Source organism: Chiloscyllium plagiosum, unplaced genomic scaffold (genome assembly GCF_037043375.1).
Source record: "Chiloscyllium plagiosum isolate Xiang-an unplaced genomic scaffold, Cpla_swu_hap1 HiC_scaffold_17, whole genome shotgun sequence".
NCBI classification, from domain to species: domain Eukaryota; kingdom Metazoa; phylum Chordata; class Chondrichthyes; order Orectolobiformes; family Hemiscylliidae; genus Chiloscyllium; species Chiloscyllium plagiosum.
The window spans coordinates 36335092-36356109 of NW_028270155.1; the positions used below are offsets into that span (position 1 = coordinate 36335092).

Consider the following 21018-nt stretch of genomic DNA (forward strand, 5'->3'; position numbering starts at 1 on the left):
TGATTTTATAAAACTCTATAAAGTCACCCCTCAGCCTCCAACACTCCAGGGAAAACAGCCCCAGCCTACACAGCCTCTCCCTAAAGCTCAAATCTTCCAACCCTGGCAACATCCTTGTAAATATTTTCTGAACCCTTTCACGTTTCAAAACACCCTTCCGATAGGAAGGAGACCAGAATTGCACATAATATTCCAAAAGTGGCCTAACCAATACAGCCGCAGCATACCCCAGTGATACAAGAAACTATTGGTCGGTATAGAATAGGAGGTTGCTATATATATTTTTACACCTTACTTGAAGAACTCAATGGTGTATGTAATCATGATCTTGGTGGTCCCATAAGTTTAATCTTGCAAGAGCTGTTTGGGACAACAGTAAACATGACTTTCAAAGAAAAATTCCAATCAATGAGTCAATTATTTAAATAAGTAATTAATAAGATTGTCCATCAAGAAATGCCAAGCAGAGGAGCTAAATCATTATTTTGCCTTTTGTTGAGAAGCAGAGCTAGAAAGGGAAAATGATTAGGCCTCATGGCTAATCACATGGGCAGGGGAATGGGCATGCCCATGTTAGGAAACACTAAACTCACTTTCATTTCTTGTGAGACACATTTCGAGCTGCTGGAACATAATTCATGTTGAAGGTTGTCCTTCAATCTGCTTTTTCTCCTCATCCATCCTGATTTTGTGGATAGGTTTTTGAGGAAGTGAGGAGGGAGAAGGAGGAGGAGTAGGGACTGGGGGTAGAGTGTGGCACTATGTATGGCTCAGTCTCAGGTTTCAAACACATTCTCCCCCTCCTACATCCTTCCAATCTCCCCCACCCTCACTCCCTCCTTCTTTCACACACTCTCTCCCTCCCACTCACTTATCTCACACACACAACCTCTCTCCCTGTCTCTCACACACGTCTTCACTCCCTCCTTTGCACTGTCTGTACCTCCCTCTCTTCTTCACACATTTCTCCCTCCCTCACAATTTCTCTCTCCCTACCACACATATTTTTTCTCCTCCTCTCTCCCTCCGTCCCTTCTCATTGAAGTCACATTTATGTATATATAAACCCATCACAGGTCTGTGGATTTGGAAGGCCCCTCCAAATTCTTGAATGTGGCTATTCTGGGAACTCAGCTTTACCTTCCTACTGACTTGCTCACAAACTTAGTGCCACATTCCCATCTGCTGGCACAGATCATTCCACACACACTTGCCAATATCCCATTCCTTGCACTTGTTGCACCGCCCAAGCAGACCCCCTGCCACCATTCATCTGTGAAGACCTGAACACAGTGCCTGCACCACTTTCTGCTCCTCCAGTCAGAAGTTACATGTCATGGAGTCATAGAGTTATACAGTTATAACCTACAGTTAGACTTTACTGTCCAATTCATTTGTGCTGATCAGATAACCTAAACTGATCTCGTCCCATTTGGCCCATATTCCTTTAAACCCTTCCTATTTATACACCGAGCCAGAAGCCTTTTAAATGATGTGATTGTATCTGCCTCCACCTCATCTGGCAGCTCATTCCATATATGCACCATCCTCTGTGTGAAACAGTTACCCATCAGGTCCCTTTTAAATCTTTTTGCTCTTACCTAAAACTTATGCCCTCTAATTTTGGATTTCTCTACCTACCTTTTAATGCTGACAGGCTAACTAATGAGCCTACCAGCAGCTGATATCTGACTCCAGCAACCAATTAACACTGTGTATTCCTCCCAAAGGAGAAGATGATGCACAGTACCATGGAATGATAGATGCTGGTTTGAAGTTACCAACATCTGACATTTGAGACTTCATGAAAATGAACATCAATCATTACCTTCAAGCCACTGAAATGGACAAGTGGTCACTTTCACTTAATGGACGTTTTGGGACCTTATACACTCCCTCATCAATTCTCAGTCCCTCCTCTAAGTAGATATTTTATAAACAATCTGTTCACACCTTTGAGACAGGTAGGACTTAAATCTCCTTGCAGAATTTTCCCTTTGTCCATCCTGCATTTGGAACCTGGGTGGTGAATGGTATGAGACCCTTTGGCATGGGGCTCTTGGATGCTGCCTGAACTGCTGTGCTCTTCCAGCACCACTAATCCAGAATCTGGTTTCCAGCATCTGCAGTCATTGTTTTTACCTTGCCCTTTTGGTTTAGTCTGTTTTAGATTCTCAGTGGATCATGGTCTTCTATAAGCAGCTGAGCTTTCACAAACTCATTTATTGGTTGTTGAAATTGCCACTGCACCTTTTTCTCCATATTTTTTCTTAATTCAAATCAAATTTTATCATTTAAAAATAAAAACATAATTAATTGGAGAAAGTAACATTTTTAAAAAATCTCAAAGAAACAATCTGAAAGCTGAAAACTCGCTTGATAATCCAAACTGCACAGTAACACATAGATTTCTGTGATCCAATTGTCTCCAACCAAGCTCCCTTTTAAATATGCTGTTAGAGCACCTGAGAGACCAATTCCATTATGTTTTAAAAGCAGATTGTGTGCTGGGGCAGGCTTTCTAAAAGAAATGCACAGTTAAAATGATGGTTGGCTGGAAATCCGTAGTAATTAGACTGAAGCAATTTTAACAATGCTGTACCATTCCACTTGCAGACAGACACAGTGGGCTAAATTTGCCCCCAGAGTTTTTAAAGCATGGACAATGCAGTTCATCAGGTTGTCACACAGCTTCACCATTGTTTTAAAGTCTTCCCTTGTCAATGCTCCTCAAGAATCATGAAGCGGTTCAAATATTCAGATTCTGATTTTATTTTGCAGATGAATGAAGTATTTAGCTATTTAACAGGCTCCAGTTGGAAAATGATCTCCATTTTCCCACCAACCTTTATTGCAGTTGCAATGCTGTGGGATGCACAATGCTTCACAGTGTAGATATATGTCATACTGCTTTGTTCAGGGCATTGCTAATATGGATGTAAGTTAGATTATCCACTGGGTAGCCATATTGTTTGAATTTCATAAGCATCTGAAATTTGAAAAATGCTTTCTTCAATAATATTTTACATTTATAAGGGCTGCTAAAATAGCTAACTATTCAAGGACCTGTATTTTTATTATCATTCTTTGCATTTTGAGTGCATTTAATTTCATGTTATTCTTCCTATGAACTTGTTATTCCATCTCATTGCAGCATTCTCAAGTGGCTTGTATTCTTGTTTCTTCATTTGGTGACCATGGCAATATTAGAAACATTTGATTGGTTTGTTTAGGTCCTTTAGAGAAAAAAAAACTCACCTTGCTCAATCTGACCCATATATGATTTGCATCCCATGTTAATTTGGTTGTTATTTAACTACCATCTGAAGTGACCACTAAACCACTCAATTATATCAAATTACAACTCAGCAGCTTAAGAAAAAGATCCATGTCCACCTTATTTGTACAGATGACAATGGATAATAAATGTCATCCTTGCCAGAGGTGACTACATCCTAAGAATGAAAGAAAGAGAGAAAAAATAACTGTCCTTGCTAGATTCTATGGGTGCAGTGCTATCCAATCTGATGTGACTTTGTGCATCTAACAACATTTTTCTTGCCCAATTTATTCCTCGCTGGGTATAAATTTATCACAAAAGTTATTATGACTGTTCCTGAACTAAAAGATGCACTGACATCCTCATAGCAAATCTACTGGAGACTCATTAGAACTATGGCGAGCACCCCACCAGTCTAAATTGTCTAAATATTGTCTAAATATTATACAGCTAAAGTATTCACTTCGAATTCTATATATTCAAAAAAAATGTAATCCTACAAGTATTATTAATCTGTCAATGTTCTCAGTTTGGCCTCGCAAAGAAATCTAAGGTATGGAACCCACATAAACACATCCAAAGGTAATAATATTACATTCTCAATCAAATGCCATCAAATCATCAATCTGATATTTGTTCATGCAATTTTTGTTGAATGTTCAAAATATATTTTTCTTGGAGTTTGGTTGAGGAACTCATGACAGCAGAGAAGAACAGCCAGCCATATAATCATGGATAAGCCATTGGTTTTAACTACTCTGACCTCCTATCCAGAGGACACTGTGAAAATGAAGGGGAGGGGGAGGGGGTGGTTGGTGGTAGTGGTGAGGGAACAGGCAATTGCAAAGGAAGCCAAAATCAGTGAATGGAACATTTATACTTCACATGTTGTCAAAAAACAAATCCATTATGTTGTGTTTCAGGAATATGGTACAAAGTACAGTCGTGGTATTGTACACGATCTTAATGTTATCATAAATACGAGGAAACTGTGGATTTTACTTAATGAGATCGTTGGTTTCTAATGTAGGTAGAACTTGTAATTATTATCCAAGTGAATGAGTATTAATGTGGGCTAAAACAAAGATGGAAACCAGGAGGTCCTACTGGTTGGGGTATGCATATGATTACTGTCCACGGAGCATGCCCTGATATGTCAATAACTGATGAAGGCCTGAGGAAGCAAGCAATAAACTTGAAACGCCAGATTACTCTTTGAACTTTCATGTTGTGAATTGCAGCCATCTGATTTCTCTGTAGCGGATGTGAGAATGGAAAACTGCATATGAAGTGAGATTTTATAATAATGTATTAATACAAGTTAATACTTGTTAATCCATGCTATTAGACTTCTCACTGTCCACTAAAAACTATCTCACCTTACTGTTCAGCACTTGGTTTGAAAGTAGGACCTTTTGCTCTCAATGGCAGGTAGCTCCTCAATGCCGATCTTGAACAATTCTCCCGACTTTATCACTAATTCCTATGTGTTTCAGGGACTGAGAAAAAGCCACTCCTTATGTTCACATAACTAAGCGTCATGATAATTCTGTTCAAGTCAGTGCCAAATTGAAAACTTAAAATGAGCTAAATTAAGTTTTATCAGCATTTTTAAAATAAATTTAAATTTGATTCAATGAAGAATATGTTAGACCATTATTAAGAATCTCCCCGTGGCAAGTGAAGCCCACCCTGTACACAAATGGGCATGCACAGTATTTCCTAAGTTTAATTTCTTGGGTTAAATTTCTGTATTTAATTATTATTTATACAAAGTATAAAAAGGACATTTTGGTCAAGAGGATCATATGGCACCAAAAGACATCTCTTTGGACTTAATTTATTTTAACAAATTGAAAATAAATCTCTGTGGTTTTGAAAGGAACATTGCAACAATCTCCTAATCATATTTTCATCTCTGATTTGCAACAAGGTGATATTTAATGTATAGAAAATAAGGCCAAAATTTACCTCCTTCAGCTCTAAGTTGATTATAGCCAGATATTAGAATGCTACACGGGCTCAGCATCCTTGAGTCTGGAAGGACAAAATTAAGCCAGGGTCCAGCTTATGATTAGTATCAAGTACTTCTCTGCAAGATGCCTGTTTGAATTAGAGTAATATTAAGCTACAGTATGATGCCCTTGCAAGCAATCATTTTAAGCTCAGATAATGAAATATAATTGCACAAACAATCCCACTTTTACCTTACAGAGCAAGAAATTATGTGATCATAAAATAAACAGAAATAACTGACTTGTTACAAAAACTGCATTAAAATATGGTGGCTTTTGTCACAGCTCATATAAATTTATATATATAGCCTAGCATGTGTTTCCATAGTTACAGACTGCCAACATAAAAAGTAGATTGATAGAAAAGATTGTTTTAGAGGGTAGGCTGTTAGCAAATATGAATAGGGATGACCTGAAATTGTGGTTTTAAAATGTACCATTACAATGAGCACTTGAAGCTTGTTGCATGTATAATTGGTATCCATCCAAAAGCTCCACCTCCACTAAATCTGTTACTCCTGATGGAAGCAATGCTGTTTCCATGACCTGGAGTTTATAGGACTTTGACAGTGCACTACCAATGTTTGTTGTCCTGTACCCCTTGTAGTCTTCCTTTCCTTTTGGCCACATATTTCATCCAGCCACGGATAAATATTTTTTCTGTAGGTGGTGATAAAATGGTAATAAAAACAGAAATTGCCAGGAAAGCTCAGCAGGTCTGGCAGCATCTGTGGAGAGAAATCAGAGTTAACGTTTCAGGTCGGGTAACCCTTCCTCAGACCCTCTGATAAACAGACACTCAACCTGAAATGTTAACTCTGATTTATCTCCGCAGGTGCTGCTAGACCTGCTGAACTTTTCCAGCAATTTATGCTTTAGTTTCTGATTTACAGTATCCGCAGTTCTTTTGGTTTTGATATAAAGCTAATGATAGATTCAATGACATTATTGAAAGTTATCCAGTCCAACCCAAGCAACGTGGAAAATGATGGTGGGATCAATGCAAATATATGTTTTGATAGACTGCATTGGAGAGGAATGTACCAAAATTAGCAGAAGATCAAGGGACGTTGCAACACTTCTATTGAAACTGCCAAAGCATTCAAATTTCTACCAAATTCCTAATAATATTTTATATATTTTACAACTGTGGAAGTATGTATTCCTTCAAAAACAAGTTTAGGTCTATGTGTAAAGCATGAATAAAAGTCCTCAGGCAGTTCCATGTCGCTGGGAGGGCCTTCATATACTGCACAATGATGTATGTGCATTCTGGAAAACATATAGTTCTTGTGTCTGCTGCATTGTTGCATACCATTATCTGTGGATTTTCTATCACAGAGGGAATAATATGATTACCTCGGTCAATCAAAGAGGGAATAGAGTGATGGAGGTCTTAAGCACAGAAAAAAGGCCTTTCATCCCATTGTGTCTGCACCCATTAAAACAGCCACCTAACTACTCTAAAGCCATTTGCTAGCACTTGGCCCCATAGCCTTGTATACCTTGGCATTGCAAGTGCACATATAAATACTTCTTAAATGTTATGAGGGTTTCTGCCTCTACCACTCTTACAGACAGTGAGCTCCAGATTCCCACCACCCTCTGGGTGAAAAGCACTTTTGTCACATCTTCTCTAAACCTCCTATCCTTATCTTAATACCCCTTGGTCATTGATATTTTCACCAAAGGGAAACATTCCTTCCTCTCTACTCTGTCTATTTCCCCCTCATAATCTCAACCACGTGCCCCATGCTCTGGTCTTTTCTGTTCTAAAGAAAACAACTTCCAGTTTATCCAATCTCTCTTCAGAACGAAATCTCTCTAGCCCAAACAACATCCTGGTAAATCTCCCATGCAATCTGTCTAGTGTAATCATATCCCTCCTATAAAGTGGAATATGGACACAATACTCTGGACACAATACTCTGGCTCCCATGCGGGACCTTATTAAAAACCTTGCTGAAGTCCAAATGAATTGCTCTCATCTACACACCTCTTTGAAAATTTCATTTCAATTGTCAGACATGATTTCCCCTTAACAAAAGCGTGCTGAGTGTTCTTAATTATTCCCAGCACTTCCAAGTGCAGGTTAATTCTGTCCCTCAGAATTGCTTCCAAGTAGTTTCCCCAGAGTTTAGATTGACTGATCTGTAGTTTCCTGTTTTATCTCTTCCTTTCATCTTGAAAGGTGGTACACAATGGCTGCTGGCAAGTTCTCCAGCACCCATCCTGTGACCAGAGAGGAATGCCATTTCCCCCCTTACCTCATTCAACAGCCAGGGTTACATTTCACTGGCCCTGAAAATGTATCTACTTTTCAGCCTGCCAGACCATTTGGAACCTCTTCTCTGTCTGTTTTAATTTATTTAATTATATCTCTATGCTTCTCCCTGATTTCTGTACTCATACTTTCCTCTCACGAGTGAACATTGACACAAAATATTAATTTAGAACCCTACCTATGTCCTCTGGCTCCATACACAAATTACTACTGTGGTCCTTAATGGGGCCTACTCTTTCCCTTCACAGAACACTTAATGTACTTGTAAAATAGCTTTGTATTTTCCTTTCTTTCACTTGCCATTATTCTTTTATGTCCCGTTTTTGTTTTCACAACTTCCTTTTGAAGATCCTTCTTGCACCTTCTGTACTCCTCTCGGGTTTTTGGTGTTTACAGCCCTCAGTATTTGCTATAGGTCTCCCTTTTCCTCTTATCCAATACTGTATATCCCATGATATCCAGAGTTCACAGGATTTATTTGCCTCACCCTTTATCTTTAGTGGAGCATCTTTCTGTATTTTCCTTATTTCCTTCTTGAATGCGTCCCACTGCTCTGACACAGATTTACCTAAATGTATCTGGTCCTAGTCTATTCTGGCCAATTCATACCTGATCTTATGAAAATCAGCCTTCCCTCAGTTTGGAACTTTGATTTCAGACCCATAAGAATATTGAATACAGTGGTATGATCGCTGTCTGCAAAATGGTCCCCCACTGACATTTCAACAATTTGCTCAGCTTCATTACCTAAAATCAAATCCAGAACCACACCCTCTCTTGTACAGGCTTCTTCACACTGGCTTGAAAGGTTCTACTCAATGTATTTTATGTATTCTGCTCCCTCTAAACGTTTCACACTATGAAGACCCTAGTTAATAAATCTCCCACTATCACTACCCTAATCCATTAATATTGTGTATGGCATTCATTGATTTTATGTGTATCAAGCAACTGGAAGTTTTTCTTCCCACAATAGTATTTGATGATCCCAGTTAACCATTTCAATCAGGATGCAACCAACACAATTTAAAGTCAAGCGGGTGCTTTTCATGTTTGCGTAACCAAATGACAGAATTGGTTTCCTGCCTGTTTCAGTGACCAAGAAGCTCCAGCCCTCCACTAAACTTTGTAGGTCTATGTTTGGGATTCAAATTCTGTGAGGCATAAACAAATGCTATGGTGCAATTCATCTGATTGAGGCATCAAGACATCCAGATTGACCTTAAATGTAACTTGCTGAAGGGTGTGCAGTGAGGTGAAGGTGATTGTGGAGTTTGGTGGTGCTGGACTGAAGTGAAATGTTGTCTCATTTTCAACATTTTGGACTCACAAATGTACTGTCACATTTACTTTGGAAGACATTTTGGCTTCTTCAGTCATAGAAGAGATTAGACCCTGTATAGATTCTGACCAATTCTGCTAAAATGGCAATCAATGTCATGTTTAGATCATTGGATGAATATATCTATATTACAGGAAGTCCATTACCTGAGACCATTGGACACCTGAGAAGAAGCCTCTTTTAAATTTAAGCTGGCCACACCATAGCTATGGCAATGGATTTAGATTCTACTTTGAGGCCATTTTAGTGTAAAGCTACTAAATTACAGAAAATGATTTTCCGAAAAGTGCAAATGTGTCCTGGTAGCATGACTTTGAGAATCAATGCTTTTTAAGTGAATCATAGTTTAAGGGATAGGTAACAAGTATGTCAGCCTAATTTTATTGCAAACTAGTTCCATATTTTACTCCAGATATAGGCATTAGAGTCATAGAGATGTACAGCATGGAAACAGACCCTTCAGTCCAACCCATCCATTCTGATCTGATATCCCAACCCAGTCTAGTCCCACCTGCAGCATATCCTTCCAAACCCTTCTTATTCACATACCGATCCAAATGCCTTTTAAATGTACCAACCTCCATCACTTCCTCTGGCAGCTCACTCCATAACACAAACCACCCTCTGCGTGAAAAAGTTGCCCCTTAGGTCTCTTTTATATCTTTCCCCTCTCACCCTAAACCTATGCTTTCTAGTTCTGGACTCCCCTACCTCAGGGAAAAGACTTTGCCTATTTATCCTAGCCATGCCCCTCATAATTTTGTAAACCTCTATAAGGTCACCCCTCAGCCTCCGAAGCTCCAGGGAAAACAGCCCCAGCCTATTCAGCCTCTCCCTGTAGCTCAAATCCTCCAACCCTGGCAACATCCTTGCAAATCTTTTCCAGACCCTTTCAAGTTTCACAACATCTTTCTGATAGGAAGGAGACCAGGAATGCACGCAATATTTCAACAGCAGCCTAACCAATGTCCTGTACAGCCACAACATGACTCCCAACTCCTGTACTCAATACTCTGACCGATAAAGGAAAGCATACCAAATGCCTTCTTCACTATCCTATCTAGCTGCGACTCCAACTACTGTTAATATTGACTCTATTTGCATACTTATTGCCTTTTTTGTTCTTGTTTCACGTTTCATGTTACTGTGCTCAAGTCCTAATATCTTTGCCATTAAAAGGCTTTCTCCTCCAATTGAGACCATTTTGAAAAATAACTAATGCCATAAGTATTGTTGAAAGCAATGTTTCTTTTGAAAATTTAGCAATTATATAATAGCATTTTTGTACATTTCATGGAACAGGGTATCATGATGTTTATTCATATTATTATAAAATATTTTATATTCCACATTTATTGGAGGCATTACACAGGTGTTTGTGGCATTTTATTGCATGCAATTTAATCCGCGTGCATTGGGTTTTAATAAAATTTTAAAACAATAAAATGAAAAGTCCTATTATGTTTGGAAACATGGGTTATTTTCTGTAATAGACTGACAGAGTTAGTACTCTGATTTATAATGACAGAGGTGCTATACCTTGCAATCTATGTTATTGTGCTCCTGGGGTTCAGTTATGTTTAATTACCTGACCCTTTAAACTACAAAGTTGAATTGCTGTAAATTCTAAGGTCAATTACTGATTAACTGCTGTTTCCTAGAAGAGTTTGTAGACTGAGGAGTTCTTATAAATGTCTGGATCAGAAACGATAGCCTAGTGTGTGGACAGAAAGTACTTGTTTACATATTAAGTTATTTAGATATAGATATATATTCCTCCTATCCTCACATTAAAAGACCAATGATCACAGTGTAAACCAACAACTTGTTATATCTCCCTTTCACTGCAATGAAATGTCCAAAGGCGCTTCATGGGAAACTTATTTCGCAAACCTGATACTACTGAGACATAAGACTGGCCAAAGGCTTAGTTCAAGAGGTTGGTACAAAAGTGAATATATTTTTCTGCTTCAACTCATATAAAGCCTATAGTTGGGCAGATGGAAGAGTGATTCCAGAAATAAAAGAAAACATCTACAAATACTTAACAATAATTCATATTTACATATTTTACTGTAGGCTCAGTGAGCTGGACAATAAAAATGATTAGGTGAAAGTGAGGACTGCAGATGCTGGAGATCAGAGTCAAGATTAGAGTGGTGCCGAAAAAGCACAGCAGGTCAGGCAGCATCCGAGGAGCAGGAAAATCGTGTTTCGGGCAGGTGCCCTTAATCAGGAACGAGGCAGGGAGCCTCAGGGGTGGAGAGATAAATAGGACGGGGGCGGTGGGGCTGGATAGTTGGGAAGGAAGATTGACAGGTAGAACAGATCATGAGGATGGTGCTGAGCTGGCAGGTTGGAACTTGGGTAAGGTGGGGGGAGGGGGAAATGAGGAAACTGATGAAGTCCACATTGATGCCCTCGGATTGAAGTGTTCCGAGGCAGAAGATGAAGCATTCTTCCTCCAAGCATCAGGTGGTGAGGGAGTGGCGGTGGAGGAGACCCAGGACCTGCATGTCCTCGGCAGAGTGAGAGGGGGAGTTGAAATGTTCAGCCACAGGGCAGTGGGGTTGTCCTGGAGATGTTCCCTAAAGAATGTAAAGGAGACCGCATCGGGAGCAACAGATACAATAAATAACATTTGTGGAAGTGCAGGTGAAACTTTGGTGGATGTGGAAGGCTCCTGTGGGGCCTTGGATGGAGGTGAGGGAGGAGGTGTGGGTGCAGGTTTTGCAATTCCTGTGGTAGCAGGGGAAGGTGCCAGGAGGGGAGGGTGGGTTGTTTGAGTTGGGCATGGACCTGACCAGGTAGTCACGGAGGGAACAGTCTTTGCAGAAAGCGGATAGGGGTGGGGAGGGAAATAAAACCCTGGTGGTGGGGTCTGTTTGTAGGTGATGGAAATGTCAGCAGATGATACGTGGAGGTTGGTGGAATGGAAGGTGAGGAACCGAGGTGGGGGTTCTGTCCTGGTTGTGGTTGGAAGGGTGAGGTTTGAGGGCGGAAGTGTGGGACATAGATGAGATGCATTGGAGGGTATCTTCAACTACATGGGAGGGGAAATTACAGTCTTTAAAGAAGGAGGCCATCTGATGTGTTCTGTCGTGGAACTGGTCCTCCTGGGAGCAGATACGGTGGAGGTGAAGGAATTGGGAATGCGGGATGGCATTTTTACAGGAGATAGGGTGGGACGAGGTGCAATCCAAGTAGCTGTGGGAGTCAGTGGGTTTGTAAAAAATGTCAGTGTTAAGTCGGTCATCAGTGATGAAGATGGAGAGGTCCAGGAAGGGGAGGGAGGTGTCAGAGATGGCCCAGGTGAATTTAAGATCAGGGTAGAATGTGTTGGTGAAGTTGGTGAATTGCTCAACCTCCTCGCGGGAGCACAAGGTGGCGCCAATGCAGTCATCAATATAGCGGAGGAAGAAGTGGGGAGTGGTGCCGGTGTAACTATGGAAGATGGACTGTTCTACATAGCCAATAAAGAGACAGGCATAGCTGGGTTCCATACGGGTGCCCATGGCTACACCCTTTGTCTGGAGGAAGTGGGAGGATTCGAAGGAAAAATTGTTAATGGTGAGGACCAGTTGAGCCAAACCAATGAGGGTGTCAATGAAAGGGTACGTTTTGCCATTCCCACAAGGATATGAAAGTTAGTATGTTAATAACGTCTGTGAGGTTTTTCCCTAGTTCAGGCTGAGGTGATGCCAGTTTTCCCTGTGCACTGTCTGCTGCAGGAATTGGGTAATTCATGAATTCTCTGACATCTTTCTGGTTACGTTCGCTTTTGCTTTCATCCAACAAACTTCCCTTTCCATCATACTTTTTGTAATTTAAACCCATAGCGTAGTGTAGTCGGAATCATTCAATAAAGACTTGTTTGTGGTTTCTTATAAATTAATAATTGATTGTATACTCATCAGAAATCTTTCTTTTAACAGCATCACATCATTTTCTTGGTCCTACAAAAACTATCCCTTAAATATGTGCCACGATATCTATAATTCCGTGTACATATTGTCAGGTCCCCTGAAGGGCTCTTGGATTTTTAAGTCTGGTTATTTCCTATCTCATGCATGTTTCACAAAGATATTTGGTGGCACGGTGACTTTACTAAGACCGTCGACAAGCGGATTAAATCCTTATGCCAGTTTATATCACGCAAAGTTGAAGCACACCCAATAGCTTCTCCACTCCTTCAGATTACATCTGGATACAGTAGCCCCACAATCACAATAGCGCTAAGAATAAATTATTCCACAATGCACGATGCGGAAAACGTGTTGTACAGTCGCCAAGGAAACACAACCGGTGTTTAGGCGTATAAATCGAAAACTTAGATGCAATAATTACACGGTTTCTGCAAACTCAGCAGACCCGCGTCTTAATTTAAAATCTTTGCCTAGTCATCACTAGCCTATCACAACGTCTTTGCGTTCACCTCAAACCATCTTCTCATTCCTGTCTGGAACCAAATGATTACAGCTCATGATGTTCTTTGCTTGTCTAGCTTAATGGTTGCTTTATGCACATTCAAAATTACGTTTCTCTCTGGTGTTGGTTTTCTGTTACCGTGGAGAACCAACCAATCATCCACATCTGGTATTGCAGATAAATAATGAATGTAACAGTGTTTTGTGGGTGATCAATTTCTTGCATTGCATCCCACTTTCCCTTGATCTGACAATTCTCGTTTTACTTATTCTAATAAGCATCCTCCTTAGTCGGTTTTTGTCAAGTTTCCCTCCTTTAACAATTGGTGATGGTTGAACAAATTTACAATTATGGGGTCTGTTAGGAGTTCAACCTGAGCTGCACGTTTTTTTTTAACAAGGGTGTAAATTTAAATCTTATTTTTTTAGTTTCCGCCTGTGGGTCTTGCACCGATTCTTTCTGTTCTGATTAGATACCTAACATTGTAGCTGTTCTTTACGATTGGGCCTGGAATTGAGTTGTCCAGTTTCACCAGCGAGTAACATTAACCGACTCTGAAACCTCACACGTCCTCAATTTGGAATTTAGAATTTGTCATGGAAAACGTTGCAGAGTTTAGAACGATTTTATACATTATACGCAGTGTTGTTGATCCTGGGCTCCCCCTAAGATAGCCACCTCCAATTATCAACTTTTCGGCACGCCCAAAAACGTTTGAATACAGCTTTATTGCTGCCACCATGTTCCTCGCCTCCAAAAACCTTTTATTTTGGGAAGTATGATTCATTGAAACACTGATTAAGTTTCCTTTTCCTACCTCCATCTCTGTAGGTCTCTGTTCCGTATCCATCTTGTAGTCCATTGTTCCAGGTCCCTTCGTACTTGGCTCCACTGCCAATGCTCTCCCGAACCCCATATCGTCCTTTGAAACCATGGCACCATTCGCCTTTGTAGACCCACTTTCCCTTGCTCTCCACTCCGATGCCATGCCTCTTTCCTTGTGCCCATGTCCCCTGGTAGGTATTACCACTTGGCCAGGTGTACACTCCAACCACCTCGAAGCCATGGCTCCAAGAGCCCGCGTACTCCCCTTGGCCCTTTGGGCCGGTGCAGATGCCATGTCCATGAGCCTTGCCATCTTCCCAACCTCCACAATACGACCCTCCATCGTCAAAATCGAACCTGCCACCCCTGGACATGCATGAAATGAGGATCACAATTCAGAGCAAGAAGGCGCCTGGACAATTAAAGCAGCCGGGCAACAAAACACAAACAAACAAGAAAGAAGAAACACAAGCAACGCCTTCAACAAAGATAATGGATCCAGCAAAAATTACCCAACGGTCGGTTACTACAAAATCCAGTCATCTGGGACTCGACCGCCTGTGATAAATATTCAAAACTGCTGTCATATTTATAAGGAAATCTTCTAAAGAAACGACGAGATTCAGTTGGTTAGGAGGATTACGCCTTTTGGCACAGCAATGCGTCTCGACACCTCAAGAGAAAAACAACAGACCTGATGTTTTTTTCCAATCTTGCAGCATTGCTCTAATGCTGGAGGGAGGATGCTTGTGTTTTCAGAGCAGTCTGGACTAGATGGTACTGAATCAAGGGATCTTCCGAGATGGTTCTCTCTCTCTCTCTCTCTGTCCTGAGTCCTGATTTTTAAAATCCTGTTAGAGCGAACAGGGTCCCTCTAACCCCTTCTCGATGGATTGAAGGCGCAGGATCTTGCGTAATGTTCATGTACACTTAGTGAATCCCATTGCTCGGATCTGTTACTGCTATAGAGACCAGGCTAATCTCTCAACGCTGGGATTTTTTTTATATAGCTTCACCGAGCGTGCTTCCGTGCATTCAGAAAATGGTCAGTGTTAGTTATGCTGAGGATGAGCTCTGTGTACATTTACATCTGAATTTTGGTATTTATGTTTATTATTAGTGTATTCTTTTTAAAATATAACATTTATTGCTTCCAGTTGATACTGCTTATTTTAAATAACAAAATAAACAATTCGCTATGTAGCTTCGTAAATATTGTACATATTTTATTTTTACTGTAATTTACGTTGCCGAATTCATTTGTATTCTGCAATTCGAGAGCTGGAGGCCTAGTTCCTTCTTATCAATTAGAAGGGCGGCCAGTAAACAACAGCGTTGTATTTACTGAAACACATGGAACCACGAAATATTGCAAATAGTGTTAAGACGGTGACGTGCATTATAAACTGTAACATCAGTCTTTATTTAAATGAATTGTTTTATGAAAATGAATTGTTTTATCTCGTCGATTACGTGACCAATTTTTGATTGCACTGAATATGTGTGTGCTTGCACGTTACTAAATGATACATTCATCAATAAGGACAGACCAGCCTTGAGGCAGAACAGAATTATTCTAGCTAGCCCGCTATTTTCTGATTACATTTCCTCATGGCCATTATTTTCGTCCAAGGCTTTGTAGCTTGATTTGAGCGGGGGCTAGGTGGATGAGACATCAAACGCAATGGCAGTCGCTTTAATCAATGTGTTTTTAAAAAATGTGTTTATGGTGTGTTACCTGTAACTCGCAGTAAGTCTAATTAGCTCCACTATTTCTCTTCTGGCCCATTGCCAACGATTCAAATCGGCTTAACTTGTCAAAAATAGTCATCCTTAGAAATATGGCACACAGTGTCATGTGTGTGTTTAAATGTTTCTTTATTTTGTGTGAATAGCATGTAATTTGTTCCTTTCTATACATCTACAAAGCGTGTCCCTGTTTGGAATAATGTGCATTGGGAATCATCCAAAATGATTGATAGGATGCTTTGTTCGAAACAGAGCTAACAGGAGAGACACCATCTGGACATGAGCTTTCTATACAATTCAATTGTCAAAAAGTCAAAATCAAGCAAAAAAAAACCTGGAACGATGCATTATTACAATTCTATTTCATTTTGTGTTCCCAACATTATTTTCATTTTAACAAAGGGAAAAAAAATCCCTAAACACCACCTAGTGTTGATAAGGCAATGATGAAGAACTGCAACAGACAAAATGGTTAATAATTGCCATACGTTTTTTTTGCAATTAAATTGCTTCGTGTAAACATTTCCTGGGACCGTGCAATTCTTGTTGCAGACAATTTAAATCACGTGGCCCCAAAATCATCAACCGATAGTTCTGGCTGGCAGCACGCAACGGTAAAATCTCGCAAGATTCCGAAATCCTGGTGTCAGAAGCGAGATCATGAATCCATGATTTACAAGGGAGGTGCTGCTGGTTGTCGCTTTTGAGACAATGCGATTAGAATCCCATCGCAACTGCATGGGGAGACCAGCTGGCACTATGGTTAATAATAACAATCCCTATCCCAATTAGGAGATAGAGATCCGCTTGCTGGAGTCTCGTCGGGAGTATTTAAACTTGACATGAGTTTCCGACAGCAGAGGGAAGAAAAATCCACCAAAAGAAAAATATCTAATTGAACTGAATCAACCCCAAACAGAAAATGTTCCGTTCTATAAAGTGTTTTTCTCCCCTAAAGGACACAAAGTCTGCTTCTATCTTCCGTCCCACAAATTCTCTTTTGATGTACAATTCCGAATAATTAAATTCTATTCTCACCATATCTGATTGTTTATTTTTATTATAAAAGGTAGTACAAGGTTTATTCAGATTGGGTGTTAACCTACGTGGAATCCAAGGAGAAGCCGTCATCAATAACTGCTGACAATCTATTTAAACTTTGTTTTTTTAAAAAAAAATCGCTTTTAAATTTATTTGCTTGGGAAGAAAGTTTTTACTTTGGGATATTTTCTTTACCAAGAAACATCATGTGAAGAAAATCTGCTACAGAGAGAATCTTGGCAAGGGCAGCTCCTTAAAAGGGGTGGGGGTGATGGTGGTGGGGAAGAGTTAAGTTGTCAATTTACCAGCAAGAAATGCCATAAAATTCTAGGCTTTGTTGTGCGTAATATACTACACACGATTCAGGGCCCATTTCTTATTGGTTGGTGCTTGATAGGTTCTGCAACTTGTGAGAGAGTGAGTTTCATGAGGAGGAATGATGGTCTGATAGGACGGAAATGTCACCACATAATTCCAGAAGATGAATTAGCACTCTAAGCCATATCATCATGATATAGGGAAGTATATAATGGTAGGAACAGTTGTCCCAATTGTTCTCAAGCTGTGCAACTCTCCATTCATCAGCTACGATTTCTCATCTTCTAAATACTACCTTTATCTGCCTTTTCAGCAGCATCTACTGTCCAGTGGTAAGGGCAAAATAGGAATAAGGGAAGAGAAAAAGAAAAAGAAACATGCAGCAACTGTTTACTGAGAAAATAACTTCCATAATGTAAATCACAAATCCTGAGCAATCGTGGCAGGGTGGATGTGGAAAGAACAATTCTTTTCCCTTCTGGTAGAACCTAAAACTAGGCGTAATTGTCTAAGAAACAGTACTCATTTAAGAGAATACTACCCCCCCACCCCTCCCCCAACACACACACACACACACACACAGGTCAAGCATCTTTGGAAAACATCCTCATAAGGCAATGGCAGCAGAGGCGTTCAATATTTTTGAGAGAGGTAAAGATATGCTTTTTCTAGTACCACACTTTATCGACTCAGGTTCTTGAAAAATCAAGGGGGTGAAAGGTTACCAGAGGTAGGATCAAATGTCAAATAATCAGATCAACCCTATTTTTATTGATTAGCAGAGCCAGCTTGTGGGGATGAGTGGCCTACTTCTACTCCTAACTTGAATATCCGTATGAGTCAATTAGAAGTAGGTTGCTACTATATATTGCATTGCAGTTTTGGCCAATCCTTACATTAAATTATGATCAGTAAGTCAAATAGTGCTATGTTTTTCAAAACAAAAACAAAAGTTATCCTAGCAATATCAGACATTTTAAATTTATTTGAGAATTACTACATGGTTAAGAAGTTCCATTACCTCTTGGTGGTTTCCAAAGGTGAAGGCAGTATTATATACCAGTGCAATGATCTAACCCTTCATTGGAATTCTGTTTTCTATTTATCAGTCATCAGGCTAAATCCATATTGTGTTAGACTCATTACTATATTGTTAACATACAACAAATACCTGCAGACATTTGACAGATTATATTCATACAGCACTATTAATAGGTGCTGATTTGTAACCACAAATTTTATAAATTTGTTAAATATGCTGTTGCCCAAGCATTTTAAGGTTGTGACATGATCAGCTTTAAGAATAACTGTTATAGTACAATGTTACTTCACAAAAAAAATGGTTGCTCTATAGAAAGTATTAAATCAACTGAAGAGATTAAGTAACTTGCACAATGGGCACATAATTGACAAATTAATTTCAATATAGATAACCTATATTCCACACATTATAAAATAAAAAGAAAACAAGGCACTAGGTTTCAGTTCTAGAGATATTGAACTGAAAAGCAGAGAAGGTATGTTAAATTTCTGTTAAAGTATATAACTTTGTCTAGACCATAATTGGCACACTGTATGGAAATCAGATGCATTAGGGAAAATACAATAAAAATATTCTGAAATGATAGAAAACTGATAATAACAAGGAAAAATTGAATAGGCTGAATCCCCTTTTCTAAAGAAAAACAAAAGACTGAGGGTGATCTGATAGAGGAATTTAAGATTTGACATTTAAGGAGTAGTTTGATAGGGAAGCTTTTTCACTTGATGATAAGACCAAACTAAGCCATAAATGTAAGATAATCACTTAAAAATTCAATAAAACATTCAGGATAAACGTATTTACCCAGAACATAGCAGCATTAAATGGGAAATTACACAAACACTCATAATACAAAGAACGTGGATATATTGATGAGATTGAACAAAGGGTGGAAGGAGGCTTGGATAGAAGATAAATCTGGTGTGGACATTTTAGGCTAAATTGCCTGTTTCTATGCTGGAAATACTTTGTAATATTATGCATAGTTATCAACCAGTATGTGAATGTATTATTAGAGTCATAGAGATGTACAGCTTGGAAACAGACCCTTTGGTCCAACCCATTGATGCCGACAGATATCCCAACCCAATCTTGGCCCACCTGCCAGCACACGGCCCATATCCCTCCAAACCATTCCCATTCACATACCCATCCAAATGCCTCTTAAAATGTTGCAATTGTACTAGTCTCCACCACTTCCACTCGCAGCTCATTCCATACACGTACCACCCTCTGCATGAAAAAGTTGCCCCTTAAGTCTCTTTTATATTTTGACCCTCTCACCTTAAATCTATGCCCTCTAGTTTTGGACTCCCTGACCCCAGGGAAAAGACTTTATCTATTTATCCTAACCATGCCCCTCAATCTTGTAAACCTCTAAGGTCACCCCTCAGCCTCCGACGCTCCAGGGAAAACAGCCCCAGCCTATTCAGCCTCTCCCCATAGCTCAAATCCTCCAACCCTGGCAACATCCTTGTAAATCTTTTCTGAACCCTTTCAAGTTTCACAACATCTTTCTGATAAGAAGGAGACCAGAATTGCACGCAATATTCCAACAGTGGCCTAACCAATGTCCTGTACAGCTGCAACATGACCTCCCAACTCCTGTACTCAATATTCTGACCAATAAAGCATACCAATTTGATTAGAATGCATTCATAAATACAAGCTTATAATAGCAAGGAAATAGCAATCAAAAATTTACATTTACATTTGTCAAATTTTATTTTGCTCTATCCAACTAAAATTTATGAAGTAAAGAATACTTAAGAGACTCAGCAGCTCTAGAAGCATCTACAGAGAGAAGCAGAGTTAATGTTTCAAGTTATCACTTTTCAAAGTTTCATAATAGTTCAAACACCTGCATTACTTTGTTCTATTATTCAGAGTGCTAGTTTTGATGATATAACAACATATGATGAAAAACAAAATGACTTTTAATTTACTAAATGCTTATGGCTTAAAACAGAATTTTGTATATCGTTCTGATGGTTTTCAATGAAAGCTGATCAGAATTACCTCATCAGCTCTTGCTTGCAGATTTTACCAAAATCAGTAATGATTTTTCATCATAGGCAGCCTGCTTCTGCTCAAGTATGATCCCATGAATACAGGCAGTGGGAAAGAATCCCAGAATTTGAATAGAACCAAGATGGCTGCTCCTGTGAAATAATCCTACAGCTGGTCCAGTTCATCATCTCACAAAAGTTAAAAAGTGTGCTTGTGAACTGAAAAGTGACATGCATATAACTACGAGGAATAATATCCACAAATACTTTTGCAGAATTGCAAATTCCTGCACATCATCTTCATCTGGTTTCCAACAGGTCATTCATGTGAAGACTTAGGTATCCAATATCAGGAGAGAAAGCCCTAACTGTTGAGAATAACTATGTTATGTTTACTGTAGAAAATATGATGCATGCATTCTTTAAGACATATTGGCAACCTAAGGCAGATTTGGTAAGTCATTGCATTGTGTTTGTGCAAATATTTTAGCTAATAAGGAATGAATAGAATATTCCATTTTATACAGTACTTAAAGCCTTTATCAGGTGAATGGTGTAGACCAGCTGATGCAGTTATCTTGTATGATGCAGCCTATAGTTTATGGATCAGACCCAAAGGGTATAGACTATTTACGCACCAAACTGAGGTTTACACTTGCCACTGAATGCAAAATTCCAATTGGTA

At 39.5% G+C, this 21018-nt stretch overlaps 1 protein-coding gene across 2 annotated transcripts in view; it reads right to left on the bottom strand.

The window, feature by feature from the left end:
• Positions 1 to 16947, bottom strand: part of jph3b (junctophilin 3b) — a 171169-nt gene extending 154222 nt beyond the window's left edge. For both annotated transcript variants that reach the window (XM_043706816.2, XM_043706815.2), the window contains exon 1: positions 14167 to 16947. In XM_043706816.2, the coding sequence (XP_043562751.1) occupies positions 14167 to 14548 (382 nt within the window). In that variant the 5' untranslated portion in view covers positions 14549 to 16947. The remainder of the gene's footprint in view (positions 1 to 14166) is intronic.
• Between the last annotated feature and the right edge of the window lie 4071 nt (positions 16948 to 21018).